Source organism: Neolamprologus brichardi, chromosome 20, assembly GCF_056152115.1.
Source record: "Neolamprologus brichardi isolate AB-2024 chromosome 20, ASM5615211v1, whole genome shotgun sequence".
Classification (NCBI taxonomy): domain Eukaryota; kingdom Metazoa; phylum Chordata; class Actinopteri; order Cichliformes; family Cichlidae; genus Neolamprologus; species Neolamprologus brichardi.
The window spans coordinates 7,045,206-7,069,678 of NC_142123.1; the positions used below are offsets into that span (position 1 = coordinate 7,045,206).

Consider the following 24,473-nt stretch of genomic DNA (forward strand, 5'->3'; position numbering starts at 1 on the left):
GCTTCCTTCCTGTAATATAGGTCAGTTCATACTGCCAGTTTTGCTTTGCAAATTTGCTGCGTGCCTTGTCCTGCCCCTGTCCTTACAGTTAAATCACAGTCATCTTTGTGTGCGAAGGGTCCAAAGAGCGTTTTTCCTTTTATTACTGAACAAACGATCCATATCAATAAACCTGTAAAAGACCAGAAAGTCTAAGCAAAAACACAAAGCGAGATCTAACTAGTTTATTTATTCATTTATTGTACAAAATATACAATACAATTTGCTGTAAACAGCAAAAATACAACACATCCCAACAGAGATACTCACTGCAGACATTTTATGTCTACAAAGTTCATCTGCACAGATTCAGGACTCTGAAGTCTGTTGTGCAAATTCAGACATAAACTGACCCTTTGGGTCTTACAGGGCTGTTTCAATGGCCCCTGATTACTTAGTCCGCGACGAGGACTAAATATTTAACGTATACATACATGCAGATTTTTAAAAAATTCATATATACACGACTGTCTACACTTGTCAGCTTGTACAGGACAAAAGACTCGCGCGCAAAACGAGTATACAATACTCAACCAATACGATGAATTGTTGCTTTTCATCACGGAATCCAAGCTCTTAATCACTGTGTGTATTTACAGGCAATGCTCTCTCAACATTATTCCCAACATTAAACACATTACAGTCTTTTTACAGCTGTCGGAGGACCACTTAAGAAATTTACCAAGGTCTCCACACTGCAGCGCTGGCAGTCTGCGAGTCTGACTGCGCTTGGTTGGGGACCGCTGCGCTGCTGCGTTGCTGGCTCTGCACGCTGGAGCTGAAGCTGGATTTGATGCTCAAGAGTCTCTGATGGATCTGAGGCAAAGTCATCGAGGTCTGGGCGCAGCAGTTCAGGCAGGTTGGGGTGACGGTGGCGGATATGGACTGCTGGACAAAGTCATTGACGCGCTGGTGTGCGTCTGGATCCAAGTTGGTTTGGGGAAGCAGAACAGAGACGCGTCTGAGGCACGCCTTAAAACCTTCCCTGTAATTCTCTACAGAACCTGAAAAAACAGATAAATGTTAGGTTTGATGTTCATCTAATCTGTTGTTAATACATTTAGAAATAAAAGGGTTAAATAAGTCATAGCTAACTTACTTTTAGCGTTAGCAGGTTGAATGTCACCGAGGAACCGCACGGTCATTTCCAGGATGTCTGCTTTCTCTAGCTTGGAGTAACGAGAGTGCTGGAGACAAAAGGGAAAAGAAGATGTTAGATGTACGAGTCAAAATGCTGTGCTGACTATAGTTAGTTACATCTGCAAAGTGAGCATACTGAAAATGTAAATTCAAACAACTTACATCTCTGCCTGTGAGGGGGATGATTAGGTTTTTTAAGCGGTTCAGACTTTCGTTAATACGGGCGCGTCTTCTTTTTTCCATTAGCGGTTTCATAGTCTGAAACAAAAGGACACATAGAATTTAGTATTCGCTCATTACAACATGTGTGAAGTATGCGGTAAAATATTTAAGGAAATGAAACTAAATTTAGCCACTTCGCTTACCTTTCTCAGTTCAAGAGCTTCTTTTCTTTTGCAAAGAGATAGCTTTGGGGAAAAAGATTGGAGAGCTTCGCATGTCATGTTCGGAGACATTTTCAGCGTCGTCTTTGTGCCAGAGTAGTGTTCAAAACCAAGATAGGCGAAGTTGTGCCTCTAACGGCCAAGTACTGGGGTATATATCCAGGTCCGTGGCGTCGGTTTCCGTGCGTCATGGGTACGCCCCCAAGCTGGCACAAAACGATTTGAACGGGACCCACATTCTACGAAAACAAGACAAAAGCATCAAATTTAGTCAGATAACCATCTGTCTTTTACTTTAATCCAAGCGTAGCTGCGGTGCGTGTCTGCGTTATGATCCATAGACCAAACAAAATCTGCGCCAAAAAGCTGAGGAAATCTGTGCGTAAAGAAGCTTCCAGTTTTGACGCGTCAAATGCTAATTCATCAAATATCCACTCATTAAGCCATACATTTTACATCATATTTTAAATATGATGTTTTAATACAAAGATAGATTCATTTTTTTCTTACACAGTTAATGGAACTAAATTTTGTTTTGTTTAGAAAACACTACTGGTGCGTAATGACGCAGTGCTCGGAGATGCTTGGAAAGAAAATACAGGCTATAGAATTATTTAGTTTGTAATTTAACTGTGAAATATAACAAGCTACGCATATAAAATCCCATTTTATCCGTATTCTCACTTTTCACTGGCTATTATTAAGATTTTCTTTACAGCTGAATTTCCTGTTGCTGTTCAAATCTGTTCGTTTACTGGGATATAATGCGTGCAATTCTGACACAATATTCTTCATATATTCTCTGCATGGAGCTGTGTGTTTAAAAATAAAAAATAAAAACTTAAAACAAGAGGATGCAGTACATGCATTAGTCGCACAGGGGCCAGGCTTGCATTCAAGAAATAAAGTGTCCACATCGATATAGAATCTTACTCCAGGCATATATACCCAAGCCACGCTACTTTCAAATAACATCTGTTCTTAGAGTTTTACAACAATGGTTTTGCATGTGACGTTTTTATGCAGTCTCTACCCAGGGGAGGTCTCTACCTGTAGGGTGTATCCCACTACAGCTAACGCATCATGCAGTGAGGTGGGGGCTTGAAAAAACAAAGGGTGGGTGCTGTGGGTGCATTTTATTAAATCACAATAGCCATAGCAAAATATAAAAGGACACCAGGTTGTAACTTACTCACAAGGCATTTTAAATGTTTTTGTCCGTTTACCTGTCCGTAGTCTAAAAGTATTTAATAACCCAGCAATCTGTCCTGACAAGTGTGAACCAACTTTAAGTGATAACTGTGATATTATTGTTGTTGTTTAAAATATAAACTGGAGAGGCATGACAACCCATCAAATACCACTGCACTCTGGGGAACCACACGCGCAGCACGCGCCACGGGGACCAGATGGCTGTCTGTTAAAGAGCTCCCAACTCTACCAACCCCCAACCTCCATTAATGACCCCCACACCCCACATACTCCTCCTGCACCTCTGTAGCATCCGGAGTAGGGAGTCTCCTGGTCCAGTCTATGCGCGCGCGCACATACACACAGAGAGACTGTTCCAAACATTTGTGCTCTTTTTCTATAAACCTCACACGCACGACACACGATCTCAACGCGGTTTTTGGCGTGGGTATCTCATCTGCAAGCTTCTAATAGGTCCATGTTGTTAGGGTCCAACTGAAAGAAGCTTTGCATCTATCCCGTTTTACTCTATGCTGCAGTTGTCTCCCATAGCTTGTCTCTGTTTTGTTTTCTTTTTTTAAGCGTCCACGCCATCGTGACATGGTTGTTTATCATAACTACACGATAACAAAGCTCAATCTTTTCACAGAGATGAAATATGTTTGAGCAGGAGTGCATGACTCGATATCTTTTCGAAGGAGTATTATTTTGTCTTACCGGAGAGAGTGGTAGAAAAAAATAAAATAAAACATGACTGTAAAATTCTCAATTCTACTACTAAATTCTCTAATATGATATATATCCTATCTTTCCACCTGGTTCAGTTTGAGTTAATATTTTTTAACGCAATAGAGTATAGGTATAATATTGCAATGGGGTCGATTTGTTAAATCTTAGTTCAGCATTTAAATTCAAATGTAAACAAATAAATACTAAAGGGGTAAAGTATGGAGATCAGAAGCCTACAAAAGATCTTCAAACGAAGTCAAACCCTGTCCTGAAATTGAGAGGCACACTTGCTGCACGCGCCCCTCGCGCCCTGCTGGGATTGCAGGATGATGGTGGTGGGAGGGGTCGGCTCTTCTCTGTTTCGCTCTTACGGTTAGAGTCCTCTTTTGTGTTTTCAATCAAATTCGGCGTCGACAAACCATCTGTGCAGACCGATAACAGCGAGCCTTTGTCTGAAATGTACCGACACTTCATGGGAATTAAGGGTGGAGAGACTTTTTGCCTCATCTCGAGATTCGATGCTTTTCGACGGAGAGCACCAAATTCAGTATTTTTCTCTAACCATGTACAGTTCACCTATTTTAGTCATAACTATGGAGAAATAAATGAATTGGAACATTTTTCCATTTGTTCCAATTGGAACAAATGGAAAAATTTGTTCCAATTGGAACAAATGGAAGTAAATTCTCGTACTGTGCAAAAGTTTTAGGCAGGTGTGGAAAAATGTTGTAAACAGAGAATGCTTTCAGAAAGATAAATAATGATTGTTTATTTTTTATCAGTTTACAAAATGAGCGAACAAACAAACCAGCATCAATTCTCATAGGTACACTTGATCAAATTCAGGGATTTTGTAGAATTACAGTCAGGTGATCAAACAATTATACCAAACAGGTGCTAATGGTCAGAAACAGCTGTGTAAGAGACCTAAAACTGGGTGATGAACAGCCAAACTCTGCTACCAAGGTGAGGTTGTGAAGGACACAAGGTAGTTTTACTGCATCAGCAAGGTCTCTCCCAGACAAAGATTTTAAAGCAGACTGGGGTTTCAAGATGTGCTGTTCAAGCTCTTTTGAAGAAGCACAAAGAAACGGGCAACATTGAGGATCGTAGACGCCGTTGTCAGCCAAGGAAACTTAGTGCAGCAGATGAAAGACACATCAAGCTTATCACCCTTTGAAATCCGAAGATGTCCAGCACTGTCTCAGAACTGGCAGAAACCAGTGGGACCCAGGTACACCCATCTACTGTCTGGAGAAGTCTGGATGGAAGTGATGTTTATGGAGGAGTTGCAGTCAAAAAGCCATACCACTGACGTGGAAACAAGGCCAAGTGACTTAAGCATGCACAAAAACATAGGAACTGGGGTGCTCTGGACAGACGAGTCAAAATTTGAAATATTTAGCTGTAGCAGAAGGAAGTTTGTTCATCGAAGTGCTGGAGAGCGGGACAATAGTGAGTGAGTGAAGCAACACCATGCTTCAACAGTGAAGCATGGTGGAGGTTCCTTGAAAGTTTGGGGTTGCATTTCTGCAAATGGAGTTGGAGATTTGGTCAATTAATGTGAGGAAGCCTACATCCAAGCCTAGGATTAATCGTGTTCTTAATCCTGAGAAATACAGGTAGATACTTATCCATCATGCAATACCATCAGGTATTTGCAAACACACAGCCAAATCTTCAACGTAAAGAAGAACAAGAAGTACTGGAAGGTATGGCCCCCACAGAGCCCTGATCTCAACATTATCAAATGTGTCTGGGATTACATGAAGAGTAAAATGGAGGGACAGTATCCCGGCATATCCACCAAACTGAAGACACAAGAATAATCCATATAGGAATGGGACAATTGGGTTTTTTTTTTAAAGCCTTCTGACACTAATAAAGCAGTACTTTTTTATTTCAGAGGCAGACAATGGGTAAATGGCACATGGTCATAACATCAGAAACATCTTTATTTGGCTACATTTGTGCACACAAACAAGGAATTTGCTTCCAGTTTACTTTGCTTCCTGCATGCAAAGAAAAGAAAAATCTTTTTAAAAAAGTAAGAAATAACAAGTCACAGAAATTATATGACCTGAACAATATAACAGTGGGTTATTTAACTGTGTTCGTCACAGTGACAGCCTGTGAGAAGAAATTGTCTCTGTGGTGGCTGGTGTTCGTAAACAGAGCTCTGGAGCGCCTGTTTGAAAGCAGCAGTTTGAGCAGTGTTATGTCCAGGATGTGAGGGGTCAGCAGAGACGTTTTCTACTCATTTCCTTTATTAAAGCTGAAAATCTGAACTCCAATCACATCTTAATGTTTTCATGTAAAATGTACTTTGGTAGTGCAAAGAGGGATCATTGCAAAAACACTATCATTGTATCAGTGTCCAAATAAATATGGACCTAACTCTATGACTGACGTGATGGAGCTGTTCACAGCAATGTTCACAATAATGTCCATGTAGTGCATTTCATTTGTAAGCAAAGAGTATTTATGTGAATTGCAGTCATATACTGATGACTGGCTGGTGCTGGTAAGTGCTGCCTAACATCTACATAAATTAGAAATGCTAGAAATTTAATGGCAGAGCAGAATTCATTCTCTATTTTTATGTACAAGTTCAATCAGAACGGGATGTCAGAACTGGCCTCATGTTTTTCTTTTGGTTATGCAAAATGGCAAAACATTTACTTCCTAATGTTAAGCAAAAGTCTTTGCTTTTGCTCACCAAATGAGTAATTCCATGGAAATTCAATGAGCCTCCCATATAACCCCCTCCGAATCAGCGAGTTGTAATTTTCGGACTTTATCAAGTGTATTTGACCATTTTTGTAAACATCAATGTGTTTATTGAAAGTATGCCAAATTTTATCATCATACTATAAATATATCACATGTTCCAGCCCCCCAAAGCTCATAGAGATAGATTAAAACTCCTTTTTGAATTCTTTTGAATTTTTGAGCCTTCATAATTGCTTAAACATGAAACAGAGCCAGATTGAGTTCTCAGCACTGGGAAGCAAATTTAAGCTCTGTTAAAAACTTGAAACAAATCACTTTTACGCTATATCCAAGTGTCCCAGTCTAAAGCCAGAGTCTCTTTTGGTTTCTTTCTATAACCAAGTTTAAGTATCAGTGTACCGAAACTGCACCGATATAATATCGGTGACTAATTGTGACAGAAACAAGGACAATACATAGATGTTTTATCTGTTTTATGATAAGTCACTGTAGAAAAGCACATTTTGGTTAAACCTTCAAGGGCTGTATCATCATAAGGGATAGGGGGTTGATCAAAAAAAGTTATAGTATAAAAGGTCACCTTTTTGCTCTTTATGCCAGTCTCATTTTCTAGCCATGAAAATGAGACTGGCATGTCTTTTGGACTTTGGGAAAGACCTGGAGTAAGATAAGATAAATCTTTATTAGTCCCACACGTGGGAATTTTTTTTTTTGGTTACAACAGAAAGTGGACAGTACAATTTAAGAGCAGCAAAAAATTTACAAAAAAAAAATAGAATAAGATAAAATAGAATAAAATACTATGTCGTATCAGGGAAATTGCACTTAGTAATATAGCACATAAGGGAGACTGGGCGAAGGCTATCATGGTGTATTGGATGTGTGTGTCTGTCTGTCCGCACGTGTGTGGTCATCTGCAGAGACCATGTTGTGGAGTCTGACAGCAGTTGGAAAGAAAAACCTGTGAAATCTCTCCGTCCCACATCCTGGGTGCCGCAGCCTGCCACTGAAGGAGCTGCTCAGTGCTGTTGGAGTCTCCTGCATTGGGTGGGAGATGTCCAACAAGGATGACAGCTCATCCACCATTCTCCTGTCGCTCACCACCTCCACTGAGTCCAGAGGGCATCCTAGAACAGAGCTGGCCCTCCAGATCTGCCTGTTCAGTCTCTTCCTGTTCCCAGCAGAGATGCTGCTGCCCCAGCACACCACACCGTAAAAGATGGCTGAGGCCACCACAGAGTCATAGAAGGTCTTCAGGAGTGGGCCCTTCACTTCAAAAGAAACAGGTACAGCCTGCTCTGCCCTTTTCTGTAGAGAGCATCTGAATTGTGAATCCAGTCCAGTTTATTCTTCAGATGAACACCAAGGTACCTGCAGCTATCTACAACCTGAATGTACAGCTGTTTATTGGTTGCAGTAGAGGATGTTTGTGCCTGTGAAAATCTACCACCAGCTCCTTGGTTTTTCTATTGTTGATCTGGAGGCAGTTCTGCTGGCACCAGTCCACAAAACCTAGGGTCAGTTCTCTGTACTCCCTGTCATCCCCATCAATGATGAGGTCAACTATTGCAGAGTCATTAGAGAACTTATGCAGGAAGCACTGGGTGGAGTTGTGAGAGAAAAAGAGAGGGGAAGACATGCGGCAAAGGGCCAGGGGTAGGACTCAAACCTAGGCCCTCAGCTTTCAGCCATGAGACATATGGTTGCCTGTTCATCTGACTGAGCCAAAACCACGCCCAGAGAGAATCCAGAGTACCCAGTATCCAGAGAGAATACTCGCAATCACAAGGAGAACATGCAAACTACACACAGGAGGGTTCCCGCTGGCTGGTGGAGTCAAACTCAGGACCTTCTTGAAGTGAAGCATCAATGCTAACCGCTGCCCCACCATGCTGCCCCACCATGCTGCCCCACCATGCTGCCCCACCATGCTGCCCCACCATGCTGCCCCACCATGCTGCCCCACCATGCTGCCCCACCATGCTGCTCCACCATGCTGCTCCACCATGCTGCCCCACCATGCTGCCCCACCATGCTGCCCCACGATTCACTTTGTGTCAAAATAATTTATCATCAAATCAGATTTTAACACTCATGGATGTAGCTCAAGGCTATGAAATGGAGAAACAGCATAATAGTTCAGGTGAAACAACTGAGAGGTTTTCTCTGATATATTATCAGAAAATAGAGAAAACACCCGAGTCTCTCTAAGTCTGAGACCAAAATACAAAAGGTAAACATTTTTCACCATCAATGGGAAAAAATAGATGAAATAAATGAAATAATAAGTTCATATTCCAATTGTTAAAATCAGTGTTAGGGGTTCTAGAAAAGGCGCCAAATAACTAATTTGTTTTTATCACATGGCAGTTGGAAGCTGGTGAAACCCTTGATAGGTCTAGTGATCTCTAACACATAGAAGTGTGTGGAATCGTGGCAAAAGAAAATGTGCAAAGGATCCATTGATATGAGAGATATCGCCAGGAAATGTTTTCTATAACCGGAGTTCTGACAGTAATGTGACTGCATAGGAGGACCCCCAAATATGTTCTAACTAAAGAATTATGCATGAAATAGTGGTCAGAAATTTGATTAAGCATTATTATAAGAGTCAAAAATACCATATGGAAAGCTGACATGTAAGTGATGCAAACTTAAAAATGCAGATAGAAGTTTCTAGTTTTTAAGAAAACAGTTTACAATGTTTTATTTAAATTTCCAAATGTATACATTCGGCAGTATATATCCGTCTCCTAATTAAAAAAAAATGCTACAACACCAGCAGCTATGCAACAAACAATTTAACTTAAACACCTGAAAAACATCAAATGCAAAAATAAATTCTTCAAATAAATTTCTGCATATTTCATCTCTATAAAGTACAACCATCTTTGCTCTTCAACAGCTTCTTTTTCAGTTTTTTTTTAAAAGACACATTGATGCTTTAGGTTATGCGCTGTCACCATATTGGTTGAAAAAAATTTTTTAGTTAACTTAATAATTCCTCTTAGATTCCGAATTTTCCTCATTTTGAGCTCATGCAGGTCTAACAAAATTTCTACACAATATGATTTCTGCAAGTTTTTTAAAAACCTTTTATATTATCATTTGTATCTGAATAAAACATAATTTTAAACGGCTTGCTCTTTTCACAAACTGAATGTAGATAAAGCACGGGGATTACATCTACCATCTATACGTCACACCAAGTGCGTTTTCTGCAAAAGGTGTTTTATGTTTTTTCTGTAATAAGGTTATACATTATTTAAAAGCAATACAAGACATACACTGCACACACACACACACACATATATATATATTTTTTTTTTTTTTTTTTTTTTGAGTAGTCTAGTCTGTTGTTACTCCCACAGTAATTTCAGTGTGTTTCCTGTGACACAACCAGTACTTATTCCCACAGATTTGGCGGCAACTAGAGTGGCGCCTCACATCAGCAACAATAGAGCAGCTGCTCAGCAGCATCAATGGGCTCTGGCAACACTGGATGACCTGTGGCTTTGTGCGTTTGCGCGCCTTTTTTCTTCTTTCATTTCACCCAGAATCGTCTCATTAAGGCATCCGGGGTCAGTGATAAATTTGAGGTCCTTCAATCACCGCAACAAAAACGATCAAACACCATAAACATCTTTGTCGAGCATACTTTTATTGAAAATATTTGTCATTGACAAAACAGAAATGTCATAAAACGTGTCTTTTCTTACATAAATAATATATAATCCTAGTTAACACATAGTGTTTACTGACTATTCTGTTGCACAGACTAAAATACATTTAAGTCAATCGTGCAAACCTCAAACAAAATAACCCGTGGGGTTTACAAAAGTGTTGTCTACAACCCGTAACTCTGAAACCCCAAAGAGGATTGCATTTTTTTAAGTTCAAAGCCTTCAGTTTCTTTGATATCTGTGCTCGAGTCTTCTAGCATTAAACGCAAAATGACTTAAACTTATATACAGCTCCAACAATTCTTCTTCACCTTACTCACTAAAACTACCAGTGATTTAGTACAAATAGTAAACAGCACAAAATAAACAGGCGTGAGATAACTGTCCATCTAATCTACCAAGGTCTCCACATAGCAGCGCTGACAGCCTGCTGGTCTGCCTGCGCTCTGCTTGGAGCCACTGCGCTGCTGCTGCGGTGCTGAGTCTCCAGCCTGGAGGTGAAGCTGGATTTGAGGCTCATAATTTTCTCTTGGATCTGAGGTAAAGTCCTGGAGCTCTGGGCACAGCAGTTCAGGCAGGTTGGAGTGACGGTGGCAGACATGGACTGCTGGACGAAGTCGTGCACCCGTTGGCACGCGTCCTGGTCCAGGCTTTTGGGAAGCAGCGCGGAAACGCGCTGGAGGCAAGCTTTGTAACCTTCTCTGTAACTGTCTGCGGAGTCTGGAGAGAGGACAGGAGATATTTGATCAGTGGCTGGGATTTTCACAAGAAGCGTGTTAAAAACTTGGAGGACAACAGTGTGCTATGCATGTCGTAGAGGTAATGCTCACCTTTGACTGGGGTGGAAGGAAGATCTCTGAGGAAGCGGACTGTCATTTCCAGAATGTCCGCTTTTTCCAGCTTGGAGTAGCGTGCGTTATCTTTGCCAACAAGGGGCAAAATCAGGCTCTTCAAATGATTGAGACTGTCATTGATGCGAGCTCGTCTTCTCTTCTCCAGCAGGGGTTTAAGAGTCTACAAAAAATAATTTCAACACTGTTACTAGGCTGTACCGATAGAGTTAGCGCAGAACACATTTCCAGAAACAAAACAAACAGCTGCGTAGTGGTTCGTCTTCTCCTTACCTTTCTAAGTTCGTTGGCTTGTTTTCTCTGGGCCACGGTGGACCTTGCAGGGAGAGGCTGGCTGGCCTCAGTAGTGAAGCTGGGACTCATTCTGTTTGCGTTTTCTTGTTGTGCTTTTTGACGGGAGATACTTGCTTCTTGAGCGGCTGAGCTGAAGTGTGCAGCTGAGCTGGCGAGCTTCCTATTTATGTGAAGCCGGAGCGTCAGAGGGGAGGGAACACAAGCCATTGCAGCGGGGGGATGACACAGGGGGCGAGGCCCTTGGGAGACGAGTAGAGATCCTGTCTGGACCATCTGGCCCCCCGCGTCTGTATGTTGGTATGCGGAGTTTTGTGATGCTGCTGCGTTTTACTGCATTTAAAATTTAAGGCTTCAACGTCTACGTTTTTCTTAGTATAGGCAGACAACCGCCATTGTAATTATCTACAGTGTATCATTGTTCTTTTTGTGACGTTGTTAGTTAATAACTTAAATTATTAAAAGTCGCCTATGTATCATTTTGTTTATGTTTGTATTAAGCACTTCCTACAAGTAAAGTCAGCATGTTTTTATGAGACCCATCAAAGTTAAACAGCTATAAATGAACAATTACAAGTTAGATTAAAAAAACACACACAAAGAAAACATCCTGCATAATGAAAATTAATACCGTGCGTTTATTTATGGTTTCGTTCCCGCCACAACAAAACAAAAAGGAGCTAGATGAATGAATTTGAGGGGAGGAGACTAATCTATTCCAAAATTAATAAACCAGATACCCAAGCCACGCCGTGTATGGATTAACATCTGCTTCTGGACCCTCAGCAGCCTGCTTCCAATATCGACAACACGGTGTTTACCTGTAGCAGTGGGGGGGTGACGGACAGCTCGCAATGCAAGCGAAAGGAAGCGTGCATGTGCAATATAAGATCGCATATCATAGCCGTGCAATACATGCGCAATACAATACACATGTTTAAAGGAAGAATTGAAAAAAAAAAAAAGATAAATACTCCCACGAATCGTCGCACTTAAATATGAATTTTGAATTAAGAATTATGGAAATGTTAAGTATTCCCTACAAATTATGTAAATACAAGAATAATGCAATCTGTAAACGATAACTGTGACACATATAACATCAACCTCCAGAACTTTAAACAGCTTTTATTTAAATGCTGTTTTAAAGAGTGTCAGTTTCTCGGGCCTATGAGCTGCCAGTAGGATTCACGCGTTCGGCACGCGCCACGATCGGAGCAACAGATGGGACCCCCCACCCCACCCCACTTCACCCCCGCCTTTCTCGTCTCCCGTCTCTATGCACACCCTACCCTCCCCCGTCTGCCGCTGCTGCACCACTTTCGCATCAGCATCCCAGCCCCTGCTCCCGATCATGTGTCCTCTCGCCATAAATGTGCTTCACTCTTGTTTTGTCTCTTTTTTTTTCTCCTTTTTTTTGCGAGGGACGGGGGCTGTGGTGGTGGGGTGGGGTGGGGGAGGGGGACATGACTGCAATAGTGCAATTGTTGTATTTTTGTAACAGTCAAGTTAAAACGACATGATGAGAAAAGGGAGAAAACATCTAGAATACTCAGAACTAGGAGTTCATGATAAAAATAGACAAAACTGCACAAATGCATATAAACTCTCTCTGTTTTAAATGATGTCAAATAAATTTAGTAATAGATCTTTTGATGTTTAATGTCATTGGAAGCACCTTAGAGTTTTATGGATACATTTTGCGCAGGGAATTTCCAAGGAAACAAGAAGGAGCGAGACATGTACATCACACTGAAGTAAATTTTTACGCACGCGAAACCAGATATACCGCACAACAAACTCATAATTTAGGCAAAGATACGCTGTCCCATCGACTGCAATCTGCTCTGCTCTATAGTTTCAGGGATTTAACCTTCCTATTTTGTCAAGCATTACACATGCACGGCTTTGCACGCGCCCTGCCCCATGGGGCCTCAAATAACCGCCACCAAGTCCAGTATGGGAACTGGCACTTCGCGATAAGACGAAAAAAAAGTCCAGGAAAGGCTTCGGTTGGGACCCTTTTTTGTTTTGGTTTCAGCGTGGGTATCCATCTGTGCACGATCAGGGCACAGTGATCCTTTGTTGAAGGGTGTACAGAAAAGTGGAGTCACTCAAAGTTTTACAGCAACTGTGTGGGAGATGCATAGAATTTGTTTGTTTTTTCCAGTAAAACTAGGTATTTAAATCCCCATTTCATTTCTTCAACTCAACTAAATGAAATAAACTGTCAAATTGTTTATTACCGCGGAAATAAATCAATAAGAATACCAATTATAACATCTTCAGTATAATTTTGGATAAGGTACAATCTGGATGAAGAGATGAAACGGCAAAGAGCTATCCTGTGCATTCAATGAAAACATCTTTAAAATCCTAATCGCTGAGTTTGCGTATGAGATTTAATAGAATTTGGTTGTATAAACGGCATGAGACTGACACGAGCCAAAGCGTTCAGACAGATGGAGCTGAAGCGCACTGAGGCGTAAAACCAAAAGCGTCGAAGGACTCTGCTCTGCCAAAGGTGATCGTCTCCACTTCATGGAGCCACATGAAAATTTCCAGACTTGGAGATTTTCCAGACTTCAAATCGCGACTGCACCCTAAACGATGTTTGGCGACCCAAGCCAAATTCTACGCTACCATTATCCACATGACACGAAAGCATCTGCTAGACTCAGGACTGACCTTTGTGTACGGAGCAAAAAAACAAACAAACAAAAGAAAAAATTTTACTCTATGTAGCCTAAAGTAGACTGAAAATTTATATACCAAATACATAACGGCAAGCTCAAAAATACATATTTTTGTGAAATGCTAAAAAAAAAAAGACACATCCAATAATCGTTTTTTCTGCCAGTTTCCATTCTTTCATTGACAAACTGAACTCTTTATTGTCATTGCACGATCTTACTTTGTGCAATTTACAACGAAATTAGAGTATCGTCCCACATCGGTACTAAAAGAAAGGCAAGAAGTAATCGCAATAAACAATACATATGAATATAATATAAATACGCAAAATGTGCAGAAACATTAAAGACGACAATTAGGCTATATATAAAATATCATCTTTTTGTTTGTTTTTATTTTAAAATATGCCCTTTCCATGGTCACTAATGTTTGGCTCCACATTAATTCTGTTAGAAAACATACATACAAATTTGATTATAACAGTCAAAAATCTGATTGTAATCAATTATTAAGCTATTTATACACATAGTACAGATATATAAGCAGAAACTGTTTAGAAATTACAAACATCCATCCATTTTCCTAAACATTTATCCAGTCCAGGGTGCTGCAGCCTTTCCCAATTGTCACAGTGCAAGGTTTTACGAAAAGCAAGACACAGCAAAGTGATGGCAAGACCAAGAGGTCACAAGGCGCAGCAGAAGCAATGAGTCTTATTTTGATCTACAAAGTACCACAAAAAACAAAAAGACTACAGTACCCTTCTGTTTGGCTCAAACAAGGACTGACTTTTGTTGATGTGATACTGTGATGGTCTGTGCACTCAGTGCCGGACTCATGAGAGACATAAGACAAACATTTCAGTTGATGTTTTTTTTTTTTTCTTAAAAGCACATCAGCACTGGTGTATTTATCATTATTTCTTTCTTTTTTTTCCTGAAAGCTTAAACAAAAATGCCATTCCAGATGAAGGCTGGTGAAATAAATATTTGATTCAATTGAAATGTCAAATATTTAATAATTCTAATTCCTTGACTGTGTCCTTTGTTTGACATGATGTGACAACCTGGTAAATTGAATAGCTTGGATTTTCCAACAGATAAGACACAAACAAATTGTGCACTGACTTTGGCTTTGTAAAAAATTATTATGGGCTTTATTGTTTGCCATTTTCTTAAGAAAAGGTTTGTTCCATGGTAAACTAAGTCATCTGCATTGCACACTTACTGTAAACTTTTAGTATGGTTTTAACACCATGACGATGTTTAAACCATCTAATTTTCTTTTACCATCCCCCTATATTCTTTGTAGTTTGTAGTAGAATTCACATTATATGACTGAAGTATACTGGGTCACCTACACTACACCTACAGCAGCTGCTCAGCCATGGGAAAACCACATTCCAACTCAATGATCTCTTTAAAATGAACTATTTTTTCAGAAATGTAGCCACATTGTATGGCTAGGTGTTTGATTTTATATATCTGTGGCATTTTTGGTATCATCCAATACAGGAAACTGAGCTGAAATGAAATGTTTGAAAATAGAAAGCTTACACCTTAGACTTAACTTGCCAGCCAGACTCCAACCCCGAATTGAATTCTGTGTGAGTCCTTCTCAATACAAGACACATCAAAGTAGAACCAGTAGTAATGGTTTCGGGGGGGATGCGAGACAATAGCATAGACAATGAAGGTAACTCAGTTTCAAAAATTGGGAAGCTGTGTAAAAAGTAAATAAGAACAGAATGCAATGATCTGCAGATCTCATAAACCTACATTTTAAAACTCAAATCTTTACATTTGTAACATGTATCAATTTAAGAAAAATATTTAATCGTTTTAAAATTGATTGAAACAACACATCTCAAAACCGTTGTCACAGTTTGCCACTGTGTAGTATCCACTCTTCTTTGAGCAACAGTCTGTAAACATCTGGGAACTAAGGAAAAAAAGCTGCTGAACATCTGGGAAAGCAGTGTTGTCCCAGTCTTGTCTGATATAGTGTTTTAGGTTCTCAGGAGTTCTGTGTCTACTTTGTCATGCTTATCATTTCATGATGCTCCAAATGTTTTCCATTAGTGAAAAGTCTGGACTGCAGGCAGGATAGTTCAGCACCTGGACTCTTCAAGTACAAAGCCATTCTGATGTAATAGATGCTGCATGTGGTAAGGCATTGTCTTGCTGAAATATGTGAAGCCTTCCTTAAAGAAGGCTTCTTCTGGATTGGAGAATATGTTGCTCTAGAGCTTGCATGTACATCTTTCACAACTGATGGTGCCTTTCCAGATGCACAGTGCACCCTTATACCATCATCAGCATTATGCAGGCTTTTGAAATGAGTACTGATAACAAGCTGGATAGATTTCAAATTCACATTTGTCTGACCACAGAAGAGTTTTCTACTTTGCCGGAGTTCATTTTAAATGAGGTTCAACTCAGAGAAGATGGGAGCATTTCTGGATTATGTTCTTTGCATAGCTTCTTCTTGCATCATTAAGCTTTAATATGTACATTTGTGGATGGCACAGTGAATTGTCAATTAACTAGAACCGGTTTTATTCAAGTCCTAGGGTATCCCAGTTATGCCATATACACAGATATGATGAATAATGCTTTCAGCTTTAAGAGATGAGCACTTTCCTTTGGTTTGTGTTTCTGGTTTACATGTTTTGGCATTTTTAAAATCCTGGTTGCATAACTACTGTCTGATGTAATCAGAGATCCTTCAGATTGTGTGTTTGTGCTAATGTTGTTTGGGTTTCTTGTTAAAAAAAAAAGTCTTTCAACCCAATTTCAATAGAGTTGAATTCAACTGAAAAGGCTCATATTTTCCCTTCAATATTGTTATGAAAAAACTTCAGAGCCCTAGCTTACACACTGCTTCTTATCACCACCAACTTGTAGTAAGTAAGTAAGTAAAGTAAAATGTATTTATATAGCACATTTCACAGATAAAAATCACAAAGTGCTTCACAGTAAAATCAGAAATACAAATAAAATAATATAAAGCAGTGAAAAAATTAATTAAAAGCTCTTTTGTATAAAAATGTCTTCAGCTGCTTTTTAAAGGAGTCGGTGGAGTCCAGACAGCGTAAATACAACGGCAGAGAGTTCCACAACCTTGGTGCAGTGCCTGAAAAGCCCGAAGCCAAAACTGGAGTAATGTGTGAGCTCTTGTTTGTGCCAGTTAAAAGTCTTGCCGCGGCATTCTGTACAGTCTGAAGGCGATCCAGATCTGATTTATTGAGACCAGTAAAAAGACTATTACAATATGCCAAACGAGAAGAGATAAAAGCATGAGTAATCATCTCAAGTTCTGCCTTTGACACCAGTAGTCTGAGTTTAGAAATGTTTCTTAGATGATAAAAACAGTTCCGGACAAGTTGTTTAGAGTGTTTCTCAAGAGACATGGAACTGTCAAATATAACACCTAAGTTTCTGAGACTCGGCTGAAATGAAGGGTCTAAAAAACTGATATGCTGCTTAATTTCTGAGGTGCAATAATCAAGGTTTCTGTTTTATCTGCATTTAACTGGAGGAAACTGTCATTTAACCATTGTTTGATTTCTGACAGACAATTATTCAAACATGACAATTTATAAAACTCAGAAGTTTTGAAAGAACAGTATAACTGAATGTCATCAGCATAGAGATGATAAGAAATATTATTGTAATGTCTCATAATTTGGCCTAGGGAGTATATACAGCAAAAAGAGAATCAGACCTAAAACAGATCCTTGAGGTACCCCAGAAGGCAGAACTAATGTTTCAGACAACACATGATTCATACAAACAGCAAAAGATCTCTCAGATAGATACGACATAAACCATTTTAAAACAACACCAGTAATCCCAAACAAGTCCTTCAGCCTATTTATCATGATGCTGTGATCAACAGTATCAAAAGCAGAGGTGAGATCCAACATAACCAGAACGGAGTACTCTCCAGAGTCTGCTGCCATCAGAATGCCACTAGACTCTTTAAGTAAAGCGGTTTCAGTGGAGTGCAATTTGCAGAAATCAGAGTGGAAAATGTCCAGAACATTGTTCTTTTCCAAAAAGTTGTTAAGTTGTTCTGCAACTGTTCTTTCCAATATCTTTGACACCAATGGTAATTTTGATATTGGCCTGTAACTGCTTGGAAGAGATGGGTCCAAATTTGTTTTCTTTAATATTGGTTCAACAAAAGCTTGTTTAAAATAGCTGGGAACTGAGCCAGTATAAAGAGACGTATTAATTATTTCCAGAATACAGGGGCCAATAGAGTCAAACACACTAATGGAAAATAATGGAGGAAGTACATCAAGGTGGCTTGAAGTCAGTTTCATATGACCAAGCAAAGCACTGGTGTCCTGTAAGGTAACAGGAGTAAAAGAGGACCAGGTATCAGAGGTAAGCAAAGTGTCAGTGTGATACTGGGAGGATGATGGAGAAATATTTGACCTCTCTGTATTTCTTTTTCTCTGTATCATTGTAGGGTCTTTACCATACAATATAAAGCACCTTGAGGCAACCACTGTTTTAATTTGGTGCTATATAAGTAAAATTGAATTGAATTGAATTGAAATGAATTGAATTGAATTGAATTGAATTGAATGGGAATTCATAAGTCCTCTCGTCTAATACGAAGAACACTGAATAAAAGCTTTATTTTAAAGTCTTACTTTACTGCAAATTTTTGAAATCCTATCAAATTGAAGATAAAAAATATGATATTCAAGAAACAATTTGAGTTTTACCGATAGAATCTTAATATTGTATCACTTGGGCTTCCTTGGCCATAAAATGTGGACGCTGTAATGCCTGTCATTTTGAAAAGAAAGGGCTCTGTTTGCCCAACCCCCACAAATGTGGCATCAATACAAAGCCCAAGATGTCCTAGTGACTCTACAGTAGGACTAAAATATATTGCATAAATTCTATTTGATGTAGAAGTTTCAGACTCATGTCCTTCATAGAGGAGAAGAATGAATTCCGGGGTCTTGGGAGGATATGCAGAATGTAATCTCTGAGAAGCTGACAAAATAAAGTCAAGACTTTACAAAAATGAGAAATCCAACAGTCTCCCCTTGATGGCTGGTTGAGTGTAAAATCCCCTAGACATAGTGTGCCTGGGTCTCTCTCTCAATTGGTGTAGATGAAAAGACTGCAAAAAAATTACATTTAGAAAATATCCGACATTCTAATGTGTCTGTATAGTACACGCTGCATTGATTTCTAAGAAATGGCATCCTGGGTATAAATCAAAAGAGGCATCTCCCAAAACCAAAAACAATTCCTGGAAGGAATCTTGTGTCTTTTTTTGGTAGACAGCAATCACTGATCTCCAAAGAACAGAGTAGACCAGGACGTGAGATTCAACAACTTTGAGATGTTGCAAGGGTATCCTTTTTTCTGGTACTTTTTCTGATACTGCTAATGTCCACATTGCTGAAACGTGTAAAATAAAAACATTTGACAGGTTAAAGTTATGGTTTGGTGTCTGATTCTGTCTGTGCATTCATCAATCCAGACCTGACGATCCATAACACATTGCTCTTTGTGTGTGGAAAAAGCATTTTCTTTAATATTTTTTTTTTATTATTATTATTGCATGTATCACATGTTTCAGATCATCAAATACATAAACCATCCAAACTTCCTTGCCCCTATTTCATCTTCAAAGCAGACACAAACAGAAAAGGAAATTATACTAAGATCATTATTAGATTATATTAGAGTATACTAAAGTCTCATTTCACTTTGTTAATCGGTCTGTGTGTCCCTCCACAAAGAGTAAACAGCTTTGTTTGCGTAATAAAAGAAATGACGCTTTTTTAGCATCAGATGTGGGGACAGTGCGCGTAATATGCGCATGCTAATGTTTTTACACAGCACCAGCGTTGTTTTTATACATGTCGTCAAAGCACTGATGTCACATTTTATCATCTGGGGACGCAAACAAACACGTATTACAATGTGCCAACAAGCTCCCCACGCTTAAACCAACGCCGTTTTCATAAGGCATCTGCGGATTGGGGAAAATCCAAACTTTTTTTTTTTTACCATGCACGACGACCATTTGACGTCACTGAATCTGTCCCATGAGCGTCCCCCCAGGTCACACGCTATAGGAGACAAAAGGTGGATATTCTTATATTTTTATTTGAATTTAAACTAACCTGTCTAATTAAAACACCACTATCAAGTAATAAGAAATCAGCCCCATCAAACTGTTATATTGGCTCTTTATTTATTTCAGATGTTAACTGTGAATATCAAAATCTACAATTAAACATGACAATAAATCATTTTAGCTATTTTCTAGTCAAATATTATGCTATGAGCGTTATTTTATTGCTACTGCCACTGTTATCAGTGCACAGAATGTATTCTTTTTTTACACAATGGAATCATGGTTAAAACTGTGTTTGCACATAAGAATAAGTCCATAATGTCATGTTGCTTCACTCCTGACAAAAGACAAAAGGATGAAATATAAATAAACCAACTGAATGAAAGAGCAGCTATGATTGCATTGAGCCAGTAGTTAATGTCGATTTATTAACTGTAACGACTTATTTATTAATTTATTTTATTATTATTATTTAGCTGTGCCCTCTTTAAAATTAAATCTATTGCAGTGCAAAACAGCAAGCCAGCGTCTTTCGTTTCAGAGGCGGGGAGATATTTTCGTGTAATTGCGCATTGCCCAAACCAAATGGATGGCTCAGACAGGATTTGAATATCCAAAGAAGCCTAACAAAGCCAAAAGCCAAGCTCCAAGCACACATCTGGTGACGCACATTTGTTTTGCTCTTCAAAGTTGACATAGGTAAACTTACAGCGTCTCATTGGCTTCTCCGCCAATAGCTGACGTTTCCAGCTCTGACACACTTTTCTTTCTCTCACTTGAATGAACCAGCACACAAAAACTCGATTGTGCGTCAGTGACATGTCATATGTATGTCCTATAGTATATAGAAGACCTAGCTGTAACTTAAAGACTGTGTCTTTCTTAATTCTTTAGTAAATAGTGAAGTATAGTGTGGATAAGAAAAGCCAGCAGCTTCGAGGCAGGGATTGGACAGGCAGGACATGCGGCGTGGTGGCGGGGTTTTTGAATATTGGATTTCTGATTGAGGGGAATCCATTGTGCAGCCGTATCAGGGGCACGAGAACAGCACGAGCCAAGAGAACAAAGGCACCAGATGGCTTCCTGCTTCGATACATTATTTTTTGAAGTTACACAGACACAGGGGCCATTAAGAGCTGCCCAAAGGGAAATCTAGAAGTGGGCAGTTAATCACGAAAAAAAAACGTAGAAAATTTTTTTTTTTTACTACAGCAGTTCCCGAAATAGAGAAGTGGTCTTTACGAGGGGTTTCTTTATGTTCTTTGAAGTCTTTATTTGATTTGCCATTTATTATTTTCTCAGAGAATAATGAACCAGAAAAAATAGCTTAAAAATAACAACAAAAGGCGAAAACGCTCGAAACGATTCTTCTGCGTTTTTTTATTTTCAGAATGCAAAAGCAAATTAGTACACTATTGAAATGCTCCCCTTATAGTCAAACTGATGAGACTTTAGCTCGCAGACCAGCGCAGAACATTAAAACCAAACTGGGTTCAACTTCAGAGAACTTTAAAACATTTAATCTTGTTGCTGTTTTCTATTTTTATTTCATTTCATTTTATTTTATATTATTTTTCTGTACTATTATAAGTTCCTGCACAGTCCTTCAACCAGTGAGTGGGCGTGGTCTGCAGGGGTGTCCGCCCACAGACAGAAGCGTCTCTGTCAGTGAGCCTCCAAATCTCGTGTTCTAAAAGGGCGCTCAATACAACCTTAGCCATCAGACTGACTACACGGGACTTGATCCACGAGCACAGGATCGGCGTGTCACACGTGGTATGTTTTTCACTTTTAATTTAAACGGCATCATACCCTTTCTGATTACAAAATATATAGATAAAGGTTAGATACAGTGTAGTAGTGTTGCTTTTTGTCTGCTGCTCTTTTATTTTAATGGATGTATATATCTGAGATATTTGGTGTCACAATTTGAAGTAGACTATATTGTTTGCGCTGTAGTGTTTGGCCAACAAGCTGATATGACACCTATAACTAAAGCTGCTATAACACGTGACCATGGGGTTTTACAGTATTGTAGATTATCTTTAACAATGCTTACAAAGGGAACACTGGGAGTCCATCTTTTGAGTTAGTCCAATTATGTTTATCTGCAGCAGAATAATATAGCTGAGCTTAACTTTGAAAATAAGCTTGTCTTTTTATTCGACTCACTAGAGCATCAAAGTGCTGCCAAGGCCTTTTTGAATTTTTTTGCTGCAGATGTTGCATTGTTAAAACGCCTGTCTTGTCAAATTAGTTGTCCTGTTTCTGTCCGGCACTAATGACCCTGAGTGTGAGAAACTCTGACCGCAGATATTCTCACTGCAGCTCACGGATGACTGGGTCGCTGTGGAGCAGACATCACGGCTGCAGCGTAAGTTCAAGGGGGCACAAGACGTCTACGTTTTGTCTCAAAGGCTGTGAGAACAACAGTAAAGGAAGTTTAAAGAAAGGAACTTTAGCAATATGATGGTAGGACTTGTCAGTAATGCCGTATGCTTAATATTTCTAAAAGTGCATTGTTCCAGGTATCATAATAATGCAAATTATTCAATAACTATTACTATAATAAAAAAAAATGCAGATTATCTTTTAGGGTTTTACAAGCCTGGAGTTTATTAGTCTGAGAGGAAAAAGGTATAATTTTAGACAAAATCTGCGCTCAACCGCAAATGTGAAAAAGTAAAAACTCATTTATATATGTTCAAACTGCAGGTACACTCATATTTAGATTAAAAATAGGAACATTATAGAGGAATTACATACTTTATGTCTTTAGAGCATAAATGTTCATATTTTCTAAATATATGTTGTCATACCGACTTAAGCTGCAGAAAACTGACGTTTTTATTAATATAGGCCTATACAAAAAACTTGCAGCTACAAATACAAAAGGGTTGTTGTTAATTTAGAGTATGCTCTATTCCTCATTATAATAGTAATTCAATTACATTGTATCAATTTCAAGAATATGCCAGTCAAACCAAGTACAGAGACAGAAAGAAAGAAATAAAGAAAGAAAGAAAGAAAGAAAGAAAGAAAGAAAGAAAGAAAGAAAGAAAGAAAGAAAGCATTTGGGGATGGGAGAATGGAAAAGAATAAAGTATTTTCCTCGCTTTGTGTGTTGGTCTTCTTTCAGCAAATAAAGTTTAATTTTGGTGTCTGGTGTCTTTTTTATGAACAGTAATCTTACCACAGTCCTTTTGTGTTGTTTTTTTTAATATTACATAATTACGTTGTTTGTTTGGGAATTTTAGATTTGACACGATGATGATAAAGGCACAACTGTGTCTGTGGTTGAGCATGCCCTGCTGCACACCGGAGGCCCCTTCCCTGCACGCGCCCGAGTTTACCCAATCCAAAGCAATTCCTCTGTGGCACGCGCCGACCAGCAGGCTGGACAGGGAGCTATTACTCTGGCATATAGCCTAGTTATAAACTGGTTTTCAAAACTGTGCCTCCTCACACGATAAACTGAGACTGAAAACTGAATGAATATATGGTAGCTTTATTAAAGATGATAACGCATTTATCGTCAGGTTAAAATGGTCAAGCAATTTCCAGTATTTATAGAGGATTCCCCCTCTTTTATAATAAAAAAACAAGTGTACTAGCTGTGGCAGTCACGGACCACAGTAAACTCTCACGTCTAGATTATTTTGGGATCTTATTGTGTCAGAAATACTGAATTTTTCAGTTGTTGGGTTACAAGAGGTTGGTTTGAACTTGGTAGACAATATCTCATTTAAATGTTCCCGCGCAGCAGCAGATGTGAACACACAATAGGTTAGATGGGGCCCACGCTCTGAATAATCGAGTCCAATTTGAATAACTGTCGCACTTCTGACGCGTGCAAGAAATATCCCAGCTTTCCCAGGCTCTGAGGGAGGGGAAAACCGTTGGCAGCTTCTTTCCAGTTCAATAGGGATTTGGCTCCTCACTGGTTGAGGTTGTTGGAATGTCTTTTAACAGTCTGGGAAAAGACTCCACAATTTCCTACACTTGATTAAACCCTGTGTTAGACCGATCATCAAAAGCTACAGCTGCAGCACAAAAGTACCCCGTCTTTCACGTCTAGAGTCCACATACCAAAGTGGGAAATAATAAGCCCAAAACAAGGAGATGGGATTAGCGTGGCAGTCAAATAATCTGTACCGTATTTAATAAACGGACAATCCAATTTTAGTGAGTAGCTAGAAGTTAAATACTCTACTATAAGAAGGTCGACAGTTTTTGAAACTGTGGGTCTCGTGATAAATAAAAAATAAACTTTATTCAGAGTCAGCTGAGGTTATATTCAGTTGAAGGTCATTTTTTTTCCTGTGAGTCAGGGCAGTGTGTCTGGAAATAAACAAACAGTGCTAGCGTATGGAAATGTGCGAAGATTTAATAGTGCCCATAAAACGACCACAATGTGCTTTGCTTCCGAGCTAACGGACTTGTTCCACATATATGTACTTTAGACTGAGCTACAAAAATCTTATAGGTTAAATGACCTCTCCTCCCCCCTCGTTTATCTCCAGCCTGTTTGAGAGCTATTACTGTCCATTTCCTCTGGGGAATTGTAGTTAGCACGCTCGTGGGAATTCCCCCCCTCCTCCCTCAAATTGGCGCGCGGTGTC

The 24,473-nt window shown here is 39.3% G+C and overlaps 2 protein-coding genes across 2 annotated transcripts; both read right to left on the bottom strand.

Annotated features, from left to right (window-relative positions):
* Positions 1-225: 225 nt before the first annotated feature.
* Positions 226-1,682, bottom strand: LOC102782406 (transcription factor HES-2-like). Its single transcript, XM_006785464.3, has 4 exons — positions 1,545-1,682; positions 1,342-1,437; positions 1,139-1,226; positions 226-1,043 (listed from the first exon to the last, which is right to left on the bottom strand). Exons 1-4 carry the CDS (start codon positions 1,632-1,634, stop codon positions 718-720), a joined length of 600 nt encoding a protein of 199 aa, XP_006785527.2. The 5' UTR covers positions 1,635-1,682; the 3' UTR covers positions 226-717.
* An 8,246-nt stretch (positions 1,683-9,928) lies between these two features.
* LOC102793133 (transcription factor HES-2-like) lies at positions 9,929-11,316 on the bottom strand. The gene is made up of 3 exons (XM_087833959.1): positions 11,023-11,316; positions 10,729-10,912; positions 9,929-10,618 (listed from the first exon to the last, which is right to left on the bottom strand). Exons 1-3 carry the CDS (start codon positions 11,314-11,316, stop codon positions 10,293-10,295), a joined length of 804 nt encoding a protein of 267 aa, XP_087690085.1. The 3' UTR covers positions 9,929-10,292.
* Positions 11,317-24,473: the final 13,157 nt, after the last annotated feature.

Coding starts and splice junctions, on each gene's coding strand:
- LOC102782406 (XM_006785464.3), bottom strand. CDS start 1,634: ATGTCTCCGAACATGACATGCGAAGCTCTCCAATCTTTTTCCCCAAAG. Junction 1,227..1,341: donor TCCCCCTCACAGGCAGAGAT/GTAAGTTGTTTG, acceptor TTTTGTCTCCAG/CACTCTCGTTACTCCAAGCT. Junction 1,044..1,138: donor TCAACCTGCTAACGCTAAAA/GTAAGTTAGCTA, acceptor CTGTTTTTTCAG/GTTCTGTAGAGAATTACAGG.
- LOC102793133 (XM_087833959.1), bottom strand. CDS start 11,316: ATGGTCCAGACAGGATCTCTACTCGTCTCCCAAGGGCCTCGCCCCCTG. Junction 10,913..11,022: donor AAGCCAACGAACTTAGAAAG/GTAAGGAGAAGA, acceptor TATTTTTTGTAG/ACTCTTAAACCCCTGCTGGA. Junction 10,619..10,728: donor TCCTTCCACCCCAGTCAAAG/GTGAGCATTACC, acceptor TCCTCTCTCCAG/ACTCCGCAGACAGTTACAGA.